This window comes from Mytilus galloprovincialis, chromosome 6, assembly GCF_965363235.1.
Source record: "Mytilus galloprovincialis chromosome 6, xbMytGall1.hap1.1, whole genome shotgun sequence".
Taxonomy (NCBI): Eukaryota; Metazoa; Mollusca; class Bivalvia; order Mytilida; family Mytilidae; genus Mytilus; species Mytilus galloprovincialis.
Genome location: NC_134843.1, coordinates 52,034,701 through 52,049,849, shown reverse-complemented (window position 1 = coordinate 52,049,849; position 15,149 = coordinate 52,034,701). Strand labels below are relative to the sequence as shown.

The window sequence follows — 15,149 nt, the reverse complement described above, 5'->3', positions numbered from 1 at the left end:
TCTACTGCTAGTACTTTTTAAGTTGTTTGGTCTCCAGTGGAGAGTTTAATTGGAAATCCTACCATTTCCTTTTTTCCTGATTTTTTCATCTCAGTTTTTCATAATTTTATAAGTTAAAGGCACTAGGATTATAATTTAGTAAGCCAGACGCACGTTTCGTCTACAAAAGACTCATCAGGTTATAACTCCTTAAAAGCAAAAACTGCAGCTAGTGTTGTAAGGCAATCACATAAAATTGATATAAAGTGTTATTTTCCATCAATCAAGGACAATAGCTCTTTACAGCAAAAGGGAAACATTTCAATATCATACTCAACCTCTTAGTATTTTGTCATATCAAAATTTGAAGATCACATAACCATTGGAAAACATTATCAAAAGACAAAATTAAAAATTCTTTATCTATTCAAAAGACAACTGACTGTATATATTCATCCATTCTATTTGAATTAATTAAACTCATCAACAAACAACAATGTTGTCAAGTTACCAATATGTTATTATTTTCTACATTTAATCAAATAAAAACATAGTTTTTATCAGCTGACCATTTTAATTTGAAAAATACTGTACACAAATTCAACAATCTATTTTATTATACATGTAGGTCTATTATAAATCACTTCTGCAACCAAATCCTGGTCCTGTTGGTGGTGTATTTAGGCAAGTGAGGCCACCTTTAGGTTCTGAAGCAAATCTGTTATCCTGGCCACTTCTGTAAAATAAAAGAACTCCCATTTAATTTTACTCAATTCAACTCAGGCTGAATATTCCAATTGATACAATGTTTAAAGGTTTAGGTATCATAAAATAACAAAAACAATCATTTGAAATGGAAGCTAACCACTTTGTTTCATAACAATACTGTTTATTCATGAATGGAATAGTCAATATTGAATAAAAGTGCTTTTAACAGGGTAACTTCTGTCTGTGTGTATTTTATTTCCACAGGTAACACCCTATGGTGAGAATTTCACTTGCAGAAATTTCATAATCCCATAAATTATTAGAAGAACCTTGATGATTGGTAACATGACAGATATTTGTAAGATAAACAGATAACCAGGTTGAGTTACTGATTCATTCTTTTAGATATATTTTACATCAGTGAATACCCAGGTTGAAATACTGATTGATTCTTTAAGATATACATTGTATTTTAGATCAGTGGATACACAGGTCGAATTACTGTATGATTCTGTTAGATATTTGTCAGATCAGCAGGTACCCAGAACAAGTTACTGATTGATTCATTTAGATATGTGTCAGATGAACTGGTACCTAGGTCAAGTTACTGATTGATTCATTTAGATATGTGTCAGATGAACCGGTACCCAGGTCAAGTTACTGATTGATTCATTTAGATATATGTGTCAGATCAACCAGTACCCAGGTCAAGTTAATGATTGATTCATTTAGATATGTGTCAGATCAACCAGTACCCAGGTCAAGTTACTGATTGATTCTTTAAAATATTTTCTAGGTCAACAGGTGTCCAAGTCCAACTACTCATTGAATCTTTTAGATATTTGTTAGATCAACAGGTAACCAGGTCAAGTTACTGGTTGAAGTTATTTGTTAGATCAACAGTTGAACCACACATTTGAATATTTACACATTATACATTTTCTATAGGCTTGTCTTTTCTATAGGCCAGTCTTTGGCAAAACAAGGAAATCTAAATATCAATGAAAATGAAGGTGTTCCTCAATCCATAGAATTTTGCACCAACCTTAAATAAATAAGTTACAGCAGAATTCATTTGAAAGTGAGAAGACATGAGTTAGCTGACTTAGATTGACAAGGGGCAATGGCAAAATCCATACAAGTTAAAAGTGTTCTACTACCAGAGATGGGTCTGATTACTTTCAATGTAATTGATTAAATTACAATTACTTTGTCATGTGTACGATTAAATTAAATTAATGATTACATCATTTCTGAAAGTGTCTGAATAAATTATTGATTAAATTGGCAAAGTAATCATGATTACATCTGATTACAATGAATTTAAAAAAAAACCATTTAGAATGATGTGAATGAATGAAGGTTTAATATATATATATATATATAGAGCTTTTTTAGAAAGGTTTTGTTTGATATTTTAGAAAATGATTTCTTCACAAGTTCACTACATACATACATGAATGTTGTTTCACTGTTTATGAGTTAACTTATGACCCATTACACATCATCATTGATCTCTGAATTATTTTGGCTTTAATTGAATATAGCTTTATAAAGAGTTTGCTGTTTACCTACTGACCTCTTCCAGACTTTATATATGTATTTCAAGGTGCTGTTTATGAAAGTTAAAATATGGAAGAAATAAAGTTACCAGTTAATAACTATGTTAAATTTTAATAGAATTGAGTAATCAAATTGTAAACATAAACAAGTATTAAAATCATTGCATTTTACACGTCCAGTCCAATTACATACAAAAATTTGCTTATTTAAACAAAATATTTGTGCTAATTAGATAAATTTCCACTTGTCTGATTAATCTATTATCATTTATATTGTCCTACAGCTATACTCAATTGGTAATTGCAATAAAAACAAACCTTAATTGGTTTCCTACCTGTCAATTCAAAGTTGACAAAAATCACAATATTAACAAAACATTATAATTCAAGGTTAAAGAAAAGTATAACTTAAATATAACAGTTATTATCAAATAAATATATGCACATCTATTCTTTAAATTGTGAATATATGTACAATATATTTCACCAAGGCCATAGACTTATAATTGTAAATATGTCTCTTCTTAGGCTAATGATGACTTTTCAATACTTTATTTTTTACTGAAGTATACAAATCAATTAACATGATTTATAAAGTTAACTAAACTATTTAAATATGTTACATATTTATTTAATTGGAATAAAAAAGGGTTCATTTATTGACCATAAACACAGTTTTAGATTTTTTTCATTGCAATCAGAATGTAATCAAAAAGTAATCAGGATTACGGGGTATTTTGAAAAGTAATTGATTAAATTAGATTACATGTAATCAGATTTTTAACTGATTAATGATTACAATGATTACTTGAAAAATTGTAATCAATTACAGCTGATTAACGATTACAATTACAATTACCCCAAGTCTGTCTACTACTAGTGACATACCTTGGCCCTGCCTTTGGAACTTTTCCAGCTTTTATATCATTTAATATACCATTTATATCATCTACAGTTAAATCTTCCTGAAAACATATATGAAAACCATGTAAACAAACTGACCAATAAAAAAATAATTGTATATCTTAGGGAAACGAGAAAACACTAAATCATTTCTCAATGCTAAAACAATGGGCATATTTAAATAAAATTAAAAGACGGCTTTGATTCTAAAAGACAGAACAGTAAATATGGAATAGGGCCAACAGAGCAGAGGCATTCTGTGTTCTCATAGTAACCGAAATACAATACAAATTGAATTTGTTTACTTTTGCGAAGAATAAATTGCTGTTTTATTAAATGAAAGATGCTTATCTAAATCATGTTTTTCCCTGAAAATTAATAAAACAGTAAACTTCACTTAATTTTTCAAGAAAATAAATAATTCCCACTGCTATTAACTTATGTTGCATTCTTTGACAAACCTTTGCATTGCCACCAAATTTTAAACTAGTTTTGGACTAAGTGACTTCCTCCAACCAAGCCAAACATGTTTAAACTAGTGTCTTATCTAACTTACATAATAATTGTCATTAATTTGCACCATGGGAACATTAACATAGGCATCTAGACATTCTACTTGTGTCTTATCTAACTTACATAATAATTGTCATTAATTTGCACCATGGGAGCATTAACACAGGCACCTAGACATTCTACTTCCATCAATGTGAACATATTGTCTTTACTTGTTTCTCCAGCATTAATACCTGAAATCAGTAAAATTTTAATTCTTAAACATGCTTTTAAAATAAAGCATAGTTACATGAGTTATATATAATTATTTATGTCTATTTACACTACGGGTGCCACATATGGATCGACCAGAGCAGGATCTGCTTACCCTTTTGGAGCTTCTGAGATCACCTCCATATTTTTGGTGGGGTTGTGTTGCTTAGTCTTAAGTTTTCTATGTTGTGTTTTTTGTTCTATTATTTGTCTGTTTGTCTTTTTATTTTTTAGCCATGGTGTTGTCATTTTATTTTCAATCTATGAGTCTGACTGTCCCTCTGGTATCTTTCACCCCACTTATAAATCAAACAAACAAAACATAAATGTATCCATAGTATGCAATTTACTGATTCTCTATGAAGTATGCAGTATCAAGGATTGGAAGCACATATTAGTTACAGTAAATTCAGATATTATTGCGATTTTGTCATTTTAGACTAAAATGTGATTTTAATTTTTGTGATATTGAGAAAAATCCTGTTCAATTCATATAAAAAATTCAAAATGCAAGTTTAAATTATTGTGATTATAACCCTGAACACAATTTTTGCTATAATAAAAACATGGCAATAATTTCTGAATATTTTATATCGTACTATATATCATTTGTAATTCATTGAACATTTAAATTGGTGGTTTCCTGCCCTACAAAATATACAAATAATAACGAATTCACAAAACGTTTTATAAATGTTGAAATTTAATAGCTGTTTTTAAATTTACATAAAGAGATTCTAAAAAAGCATCATCAAAAATACTAACAAAACATATTTTAGCATTTATAAATAATATTGGCACTTAATTACCTAAATTCTTCTTAATTGCCTCTAAGATAAGATCTGATCCAATACCTCCTAACATACATGGCGTGGTAGTGCAGATCTGTACAAAGTATTTACCAACAGGGTTCCTGAAATTGTAATATCATAATTGAATTAAAGACGCACAGTGTCAATTGTAAGTTTTTGTTAAATATAAAATTGAGAATGGAATATATATACATTGCACCATATTTTCAAAAACAACTTGTTTGCATTTAAAAGCTTTGTCTCAGGTTTTACATGGTTTAATGAAAAAGATTTTAGCAAATAGAAAAATCTTGATAGCTTGCATATTTTATGGTTCATCAAAACAGCTATGGTGTAAACTGCACCCTTATAAATGTGAGGTTTTATAATCCTCAGAAACAGTTGGTGTGATTTTGGTACAATTCTAGAGTAAACTATTTCACAATGAACATATACTATGTCCTTCCTCAACAAACTACATAAAAATGTCATTTGGTGTTTAAAAAACAACAGTGATTGTTTTAATGTAAAAAGTTTCATGCTTATTATTTGCATCAGTTTAATTAAAGTTGATCAGAGTGATACTGATCAGTCATGGTTATTACTTAAATGTATTGTTTTATATACTTGTGAAGTATTATTTACTTGTCTAGGCCCAAGACCACAATTAATGGTCCCACTTTTCCTTGTCCACAAATATAGTTTCCTTTAATTATAGTGTATTTTCTCTTTATCTTTTTTCTTTCCCTTTCTCATACATTTCTTAGTTTTCTTGGGGTGGAAATGAAAGAAGACAGCTGAAATAAACTTTTGGATGTTTTATTTTAACTGATTTTGATATTGAATGAGTGATTAGGCCAGGTGCAAAAAGGTGATATTAACAGTTTTTGGAACATCTCTTGACTTGTCCATAGGGGTATGGATGTGTATTGGCTAAATTTGTAAAATACAGCAGAGCAATCTTTCTGAATGTTTGATATAAATTTGTGGACTAAAACTGTACTTTACACACACAAAAAATTGGACAAAAAGATTAGGTGCATTTTTTTTAATGAAACAAAACATTATAAAGAACTGATAGAGAATTTAATTGTGGTCTGTGGCCTGAGAGGTGAATTACAGGAAATATTGAGTTTGTACTTTGACAACTTCCCTGAATGATCTATTGGTACTTATTCGTCAAACTACATGAGAATACATGATTTCCACTTTTATTTGAAAGAAATTTTGTAAAAAAGTCACTTTTCAGCTTATATTGCCCAAAACATAGCTTTTTCACTTTTCCCCATATTTTTGGTAAAACAGCATCCTTACTTTTTCTCTGACAGGTTTTTTCTGATAACTATTTGTGTTTGTGGTATTTATTTCAGTTGTTTTACCTATTTGTGAATTCTGAACACAAAGAAAAATAGATAAAAACATAAAAAGAAAGCAAAATGTGCTGTTTTAATAGTTAGTATAAGTCTAACGGTCCGTACGAAGCAAGTGAGATGTGAAGCTCTATGCACTTAGAAATTGTATTCCTTTAAACAGATTGGACTTAATCTATATCAAAAGCACTTATTACTGGTTGTTTGACCTTGTCTGTTTCACAGACTTCCTTTATTTTTTTTCTGTTGGATGGCTGGTGGTTAAAATATTGGCCTATGGGGCTGATATTTCATGCAGGTTTTATTTTAAGCAGCAAAGTGAATAAACTTTGCATCAGACCATACTGTCTAAATATATAGTTGAAAGCAACAGTCTTGATACATCTAGGCTTCATATTTGATCATATCTCAGCAAGGATTTGAGCAAAAAGAAGCATATTTCCATCACTCATATCATATATATATGCAATTTAATATGGAAGTATAGGGAAAGGCCTAAATTGACAACTAGTTTTTTTAAGCTAGACGTTACTTAACACCATCATGACCATGTCATACTCATGTGTTATGCCATTTGAAACTTATATTTACATGAAAAGAACATTTATAATATGCAGAAGGTTTTGGTTTGACTTAACAACTTAAGAAAATTGTTGTTAGTGGAAAATATTACATTTCATATAAGGCCTCGCTTCATTTGAAAACCTCCTTTTTTTGGCACAGAGTCATATAAAATTAATTTTTGACCATTTTTTTTTTAAGTCTGATACATTAAGTATGCTATATATTACTTTCAATAGATAATATTTTGTACATTGAGACATTAAAAAGTTCAATTTGTTGTTTTTTGGGGATTTTTGAGGCCAAAATTAGTAAGTTGAAATTTTTCTTTTTCAACGTCACAACTCAGCAACCAATGTTGAGATGTAAAAAGTGGCACATTTTCTATAATACATATTATAGGGCTTTGAAAATTTGTAAACTGTCTTATAATACACTAAGCTAAAATCATAACCAAATTTAATAAGAATTGGTCAAGTTTTTGGCCCAAGACTACAATTAATGATCCCACTTTTCGTTGTCCACAAATATAGTTTCCTTTAATTATAGTGTATTTTTTCTTTATCTTTTTTCTTTCCCTTTCTCATACATTTCTTAGTTTTCCTGGGGTGGAAATGAAAGAAGACAGCTGAAATAAACTTTTGGATGTTTTATTTTAACTGATTTTGATATTGAATAAGTGATTAGGCCAGGTGCAAAAAGGCGATTTACAGTTTTCGGAATATCTCTCGACTTGTCCATAGGGGTATGGAGGTGTATTGGCTAAATTTTTAAAATACAGCAGAGCAATCTTTCTGAATGTTAGGTATATTTTTTGACTAGAACTGTACTTTACACACAAAAAAAATTGGACAAAAAGATTAGGTGCATTTTTTTAATGAAACAAAACATTATAAAGAACTAATAGAGAATTTAACTATGGTCTGTGGCCTTTAGGTTAGTCATTCAAAATTTTGAATTTTGTTTAAATTTTTAAATTATCTCCCCTTCAGGCTATTCAAGTACAAATGTAGGGGAAAGGTGGACAACTCTTTTTTTCACCCATAACATGTAAATTTTATTTTTCCTTTGTAACAGAATTATTTTTGCTTCAACCTTCTTTCTCTATTTTCCGCAGAAAAAAGAATGTGGTGTCCAATGCTTTCATAATTTTTTTCTGTTTTCCAGTTCTTGTTCAAGTCAAAGTATGCTTGTAAAATTTGATTTCATGTATGCCATTTATGCCTTAAATACATTTCAACCTTTTATCTCCAGAACTCAACAAAGACATGTTAAATATTTGTACAAGGCCTCAAACATGTGTCCACTCACAAATTGCAAATAAGCAACATTTTGAAAATATCAGAAAATTCATGAATTTTAAATGTCCATCAAATCAAAATTTTATGAAATGTAAAAACAATATGAAAAAAAGACAATTGAATACTCTAATAGAACAAAGCAGAACAAAATAGTTCCTTAAAATAGGAAAACATTACTGTCTAACTGATGAAAGTCTATAAAAAGATCTGTGGACAATGGGAGATAACTCTACTAACGGATGCTCGAGGGTATAAAAAAATTCAGCAAAAATTTAAACATTTTTATTTATTACAAATTTTATTTATTACACTATAAGTTGTTACTTTATGATATGGTACAAAATTCATATTGGCCCAAGATGACTTTTAAAATGTTTATTTCATTAAAAAAGCTCCAAATAATCTCCCTTTGATGAAAAAAAAATGTCAATTTTTTGCATTAAATTTATTTTTCAACGCATCTGTGACCTTAATTTCTTATTACTTTTTTCAAATAAGCTGTACTTAAACTAAACTATTGTTAAGCAATTCTGTAATTTAGTTCTTTTTTCATTATGATATTATCTTCTTTTCTCCTATTAGTTCAACAGAAAAAAGTACCTGAACAAAAATGCATGCTTCTTTTGAAAGCAGATTGTGAGCTTAACCTTTTCCACCCTACACATAAAAAAAGAAAAATCGCTGCTGCTGCTGTATTTTTTTTTGTGTTCATTCATTAGAACAGTATATTGCTTTGCAGACTGCTGTATCTTTTTATTATAAAAGATACAGACGAAGTTAGTGCATAAAAAATTCTCAGGAAAGCACAGACTGTAATGTTTTAAAAGCAATTATTTTAGCAACTTATATAAGGCTACCTACATTTTCAGGTAATTAACAGGTAAAAGGTGTAAATTATTGTATTTGTGAATTTTAAATAAAAACAACTTTTAATCTTCACTTATTTTGTTGTTTTTTGTCATATGAGAAAAAAGACACCAGTTGCTTGTTTTATAGTGTTTTGCACCATATACAACGTATAATGTAATCATGGCGCAAATAAGTCAAAATTTCAGTCAACCTCCATTTCCTTTATTTTTTCTAAAGATCAATTGAGTTGTGATAATGAAGACTTAATCATTGAACTTTCAAAATAAACTTTGGTATTTTTTTAAATAATTTGAGACAAATTAATACAGAGATTACTTTTAAGATTTAAGACGCTTTTTGAGATTTTAATATATAAATATAACTTCCAATAATTACACAACAGGCAAAACATTTAGTCCGTTATTGCAGTTGTACCTAAACATTGTTCTTACCTGTTGAACATTGTGTAAAATGTTGCAACTTCATAAACTCTCATTTTTGGCATTTTAAGCATATCACCAACCACATGCATAGCTGAAATTGGTAGCCATCCTGAAAAAAAAATAATTGTAAAAATGGTGACAGATACATGCACAACAATAGACTTATTACATTAGTAAATTGACTTATTTTTAAATGAACAGTATAATTATGTTTTGCTGATTGTTGAAGGCTGTAGTGTGACCTATAGTTGTTAAATTTTATGTCATTGTCTCTGGTGGAGAGTTGACTTATTGGCAATCATACCATATCTTATATTTAGAATGGTTATATATTTTTTTTTATTAATACTGTCCCAGTATTAAATGTGTGATAAAGGAATGCTTTGCTATACATTTTTTGTATTGTAATATGCCTAAATTTTAATTGATATTATTCTGTGTATCTTCAATGAATTAAATGACTGATCTTTATAAAAGAAACAAAAATCATAAAATAATTTTCTGAAATCCTTCTCTTATATACATTAAGATTATTTCTGGAAAAGCCCTGCACTAGTGTATAGGTTTATAACTGTATTTATTGTGAAATGTTTTCCTAAACAACTTATTTTTACTTTTACGTAACATCAACCTTAAAATATACATCAATGTCAATTTTAAATTAAAGTTCAAATTTCAGTGATAAATATACAAAATAAAGCACATAGTGAGGTAAGGGAGATAAGTCACACTAATAATTTTAAATATTTTGAATAGTGTAGTAGAATTGGCAATCGGAACAATAAAAAAGGAATTTCTAGCCCAATACAAACCATGTTGTCTCTGGGCCAAGTCTAGCATTGGAATTACTGCTGCCGCTTGATGACCAATTGGGTAATTCTTTATAATCAACTCACATCTCTGAAAAATATTATACATACTAACATTACATTTTGTTTAGTTTTCAAGTATGCATTGAATGTCACTTATTTAGCAGTCAATATTTAAAATGCATTTTGTAATAACTTTTAAAATAAATAAAACTATTTAATAAATTTTTTAAACGATTTTACTTCATTACCATTGTTGGTAAGACATTTAATCTTTATATAGAAAGGTTGGAGAAATGCATGTTTTAGAACTTTTCAAATGTGTGTATCTCATCGAACTCCAAAAAATAATAAATTATCAACTCCTAATAGCCCTTCTATTTTGTTTGTTCTGATAAGTAAGTATTGTGTCCAAAATAAATTGAAAATTGGTCATTTGGTAGGGGAGACAACTCACTTTTCTTATAGTTGATTAGACTGAACTTCTTAATTTCAGTATCATTCATATTTTTATCAATGAAACAAAGCTATCCACACTTTTATTTAAATCAAAATGTTCCGTCTCATCCAATAATGTGTTCAATACAATTCAAACTTCAAAAACAATGATCTGGTACATTGCCCTGCATAATAAGCTATTATATATTATGTACATATAGTTGTACCTTCTCAGAAAAGACAAATTAATGTTGAATATCATAATTACTTTTTCAAGCTAAGACAAAATTTGAGTAGGACCTTATGTGTAATCTGATTCCAAATTTGTTTTAGGGGACTGTTAATGGAAAAGAATTAATCAATTAAGTCTTTACCAAAACCATTTTTGTTATATATGGGATTGTATTGATCAATTTTTAATTTCTATACATTTTTTTTAAATGTTATTTTTCTGTCTTTCCCTCTCTTGTTCATGGTATTATCTGTCCTTTGTTATATTCCAACTTTTGTATTACTTACCTTGATATTTTCAGGTGTAAAGGCAAATGGAGTATCAGCATTGTTTTCTGGTGTATCTCTATGCTGGAAATACATACATGATACATATATGATATAGCGATATGTATGATTTGAACAGTCATTTAAAGCAAACATAATGTTGTTAGGAGCTTTTATAGTATTAAAGCTGATTGTAATAGCTTGAATTAATAATATTGTATGAATAACACCTCCACGCAATGTAAATATAAAATATGTATCTCTAATTATCATTGAGAAAATATAATAGTTTTTAAATTTTTTTTTGTTTGTTTATTTTTGTATTTGTATTTTGTAAATGTCGGCTGGTATCATTTCTGTATAGGAATTTACACCAATAAAATTAATTGATTTGATTTGATTTTACATGACATAAGGCATTACAAAATAACACACTAAATCTTAATTTCATAAGTTCATACCAATGTTTTGGTCAGGATATATTCTATCAGTCTTTAGTTTTCAATCAATGAGAATTAAAAAAGCTAAAAAAGTGCTAAAAATTTTGTTTTGTGTATTTAGAGTTGCATCACTTGCATTTCAAATAAAGCAAGCGAAGTTTATAATGCTGACAGACATTACTGAAATGTTTTATTTTAGTGATAATAAATAAGTATTTTCATAATGGCCAAGTTATCTGTCCAAGGTCCATAAAAATGACATGAGGAGGTGTGTAGTGAATTGAGGCGACGCCCAGGGAATTGCAGCATCCAACATCATTAGTACTGAACTGACAAGTTTAATGTAGTGTTCCTTCATATGTTTTTAATATATCAACAGATTTGAATCTTTGCTCAAAATTGTCATACATGTAAAGCAGCAATACCAAATTCAAAGTCCTTAATCTTTTTCAGCAAGAGATTAAACCCATGACCTCTTGAGTCCTTTGCTTGAGGTAAGAAATTATAGCATGCTACCAAAAGGTAATGTACATGTGTGGGAGATTATTTCTCCTTTAGATTTAATCAAATCTACATGGATGTGCATATACAATGTAACATGTTGCAACAAATGTAGAAACATTCATCATGTTCATGGCAATGATTACTAGCTTTACAACTTACAACAAACAGCTGACCCGAACATAATGGTGAAGCTCTGTGAAACTGTCTGACTTGAGTCTGAAATTTTAAAGAAAAGAATTTTATCATGTTTATTAATTAATGTCATATAAACTAACATTTGCCATTCCTAAAACAATCTCCAGGAAGAAGAGAACATTTATTTTTGGAAATAAAAAAGTGCCATTGATTTCGATATATATTACTATTTGCATATTCAATTTTTCAACAAATCTAGTATATGTAGTAATCATATAAAATAATTATGACATGGGTATGACATGGCCTTCTGCACTGCTCTGACTTTTCAGAAACAAGTAAAATTTACACCTATTATTTTTAGCATTTTTCATGTTCATGAAGTTTAGCAGAAATCATGGTAACAGTTATTAAGAAAAATGTTACAATATGAAAGGATTTCATAATAAAACAAGAATTTTAATAGAAATGAAATAACCTATTCTAAAGACATGAACATACAAAAAAAAGTAGACCTTAAAATTCAGTTTAAATCTTTAATACATTAATTTGTAATACACATTTTAATTTTTCAATCAATTTAATTTTATCAAAATTGCATGTATCAATATTAGTTCATATATTTGTTAATTATAATAAATATAAGGTACCTGCCGCATATTGAAATAGCAGAACCTTGTGGATAAGGCCAAAATAAAAAGATTGTATGTTTGCCCAAACGTGACCGACCCAAAATAAACCTGCCGACTCAAATTCTTTTTTAGACGTTTTTTTGAAGAATTTTTTTTTTTCGTATTTTTTTTGGGTCCGCTCCGTCATCGTACAAAACTTAATGTTTGTCGTCTTTGCGTTTGAAAGTAACTGTGAATAAGATTAATATGAAAGCGTATAAGAGACGCAGTTAATCGATATTCGATGTTCTCTGTTTTTATTTTCTGATTTAACGAACGTAAAGAAGTAAAACATGTGAAGTGGCACAGTTTTTTTTACGCTGTAGTTGTTTGTACTACCAAACCCTTACCTATATGCTCAATGCTAATTTCATCGTGTTATCGAATATCTGATAAGAATATTCAGGTAGATTTGTTCAAAATCATGTGCAATCGAATATTTTCAATGTTATACTGACAGGAAATGGATCCGGAAGTTGCGAATTTACAATCTTGCAAGAAGATTTTGTTTTTACTGAATAAAAAGGAATTATTTCTTGATAAATTGTTGTCTTTAACTATAATTTTCCTTTATCATGTAAATTAGACGCCCTTTTATTTAAATAGTTCAAATTTACAAGTCTCATTAGACAAGATCAGTACGTTGCTGTTAGGGAGAATTTGATAAAACTATAATTGCTATACAGAATCAGAAATATAATCTTAACTGAATGTAACTCCTTCTGAATAATTTATTGCAATATAAATCCCTTTTGACAAGAGAAATCTGACTTTTGTCAGAAATATTTTTTTCACATGTGCAAAAGTAAAAACATGTTATGGAAGCCTCTAGAACCATAACCTAAAAATAAATAGTCTTCAGAAAACGTTAACTTTATGCAATTATATTTTATCAATAATGATTATTTTCAAAAATTTAAACTTGATTATTTAAAGAAATAAAATTATAACAAATACGTTTTTAGTTTGGAGATTCTACAGAACATGCTTTGATCTATTGATAGCCAAATTAGTTTACCTGTGTGATAATGTAAAATATAAATTTGTTTTCAAAACATAAAAAATACACAAACTAAGGATGGTAGATAATAATGCATATAAATATTTTAGGACATTTAATCTATTTTAATAGAAATAGGATTTAAAAACTGCAAACAAATTAAATCATTACATAATCAGCTGATATTTTTTCTTAACAAACATCGTGTTGATGGAACTGTTGAAAATCACTTCATAAATCCACCAGCCCTTTCACACAGCTAGCAATTGTCAGGGTTATAAACATCTCAGGATACAAATCATATAGTAGACTAATTTATTTATAGAGGTTTTTAAATTCATGGCTTTTGGTTGTCTCTACAAAGGTTTGACAGAAAAAAAAGATATACTGTTTTAAGATCTTTTAATATTTTGATGCAAATTCTGATAAAAAAAAAAAAAAAAGAATTTGCCTACCTACCTACCCACACCCAGTCATCATTGGTCGGGTTTGGGCAAACTGAAATATTTTTAATTGTGGCCTAATGTAAAGATATATGAAAACCAAATATATTTTGAAAGCATAATTCTTCTATTAACTCTTAACAGTGTAGTTCACAGTAATATTTTTTGGGCTAATTATCTTTAAAAATATCTTTGAATATGAAAACATTTATGTTCACACAGTCACAGTAATCCTAAAAAAGCCATCAACTTTTAAATATTTCCATATGTTTTCATAAATTTCAAGAATATATATATATACCATATCAATATCTGAATAAGTTTATCCAACTTCAGTGCCCTGAATATTATTATTTTTTAAGTAGGGTGAACGGACTCAATGGGTGAACAAACTCGGGGCAAATGGACCCAGGGCGAACATGTACTTAGGGCGAACGTACCGGATAACTATGACAGTCATTATCAAATCAGTCATTGGTACCCGTAGCCTACGAAGTCAAATTAGGCTATACCTCCCCGCATTCAGATATGCGCAGACACTGCCTATGCAAAAAATTAACAGGTTTCTCCAGATGCACATGCAAAACTAATTAACTGCATCTTACATAATTTTAACATGTATAAGAAATGTATTTCTGTGAAAGGTCAACTTAAGAAGATAAAACGTCTAAAAATCAGAAGAGCAAGACCCTATTTCCCTTAGTAACACGATTCTAAAAATATAAGAAGATCTCTTTGTAATGCATACGAATGATTTTTGTGTCAGGAGCTTTCTGCAGAGCGATCTAATCATGATGTTTGCCGATCACCAAAGTCTTTCTGAAAACCGGAAGTTGATGAGATTCATTCCGTATCTGTTTATGTATTTAAAAAACTAAGTATCTCTTAAAATTCTAAATACAAACTCATGTCCAAGATAAAAGAAAACAACCGTATTTTTTTTCTTTTTCTTTAATATATTCAACGTTCTATTTTTATT

At 28.9% G+C, this 15,149-nt stretch overlaps 1 protein-coding gene across 1 annotated transcript; it reads right to left on the bottom strand.

Moving 5' to 3' along the window:
* Positions 1-533: 533 nt before the first annotated feature.
* On the bottom strand, positions 534-15,031 carry LOC143079857 (NADH dehydrogenase [ubiquinone] flavoprotein 2, mitochondrial-like). The gene is made up of 9 exons (XM_076255492.1): positions 14,919-15,031; positions 12,081-12,137; positions 10,999-11,061; positions 10,045-10,132; positions 9,242-9,341; positions 4,727-4,830; positions 3,789-3,898; positions 3,138-3,214; positions 534-715 (listed from the first exon to the last, which is right to left on the bottom strand). The coding sequence occupies exons 1-9, from the start codon at positions 14,961-14,963 to the stop codon at positions 613-615; spliced, it is 747 nt and encodes a 248-aa protein (XP_076111607.1). The 5' UTR covers positions 14,964-15,031; the 3' UTR covers positions 534-612.
* Positions 15,032-15,149: the final 118 nt, after the last annotated feature.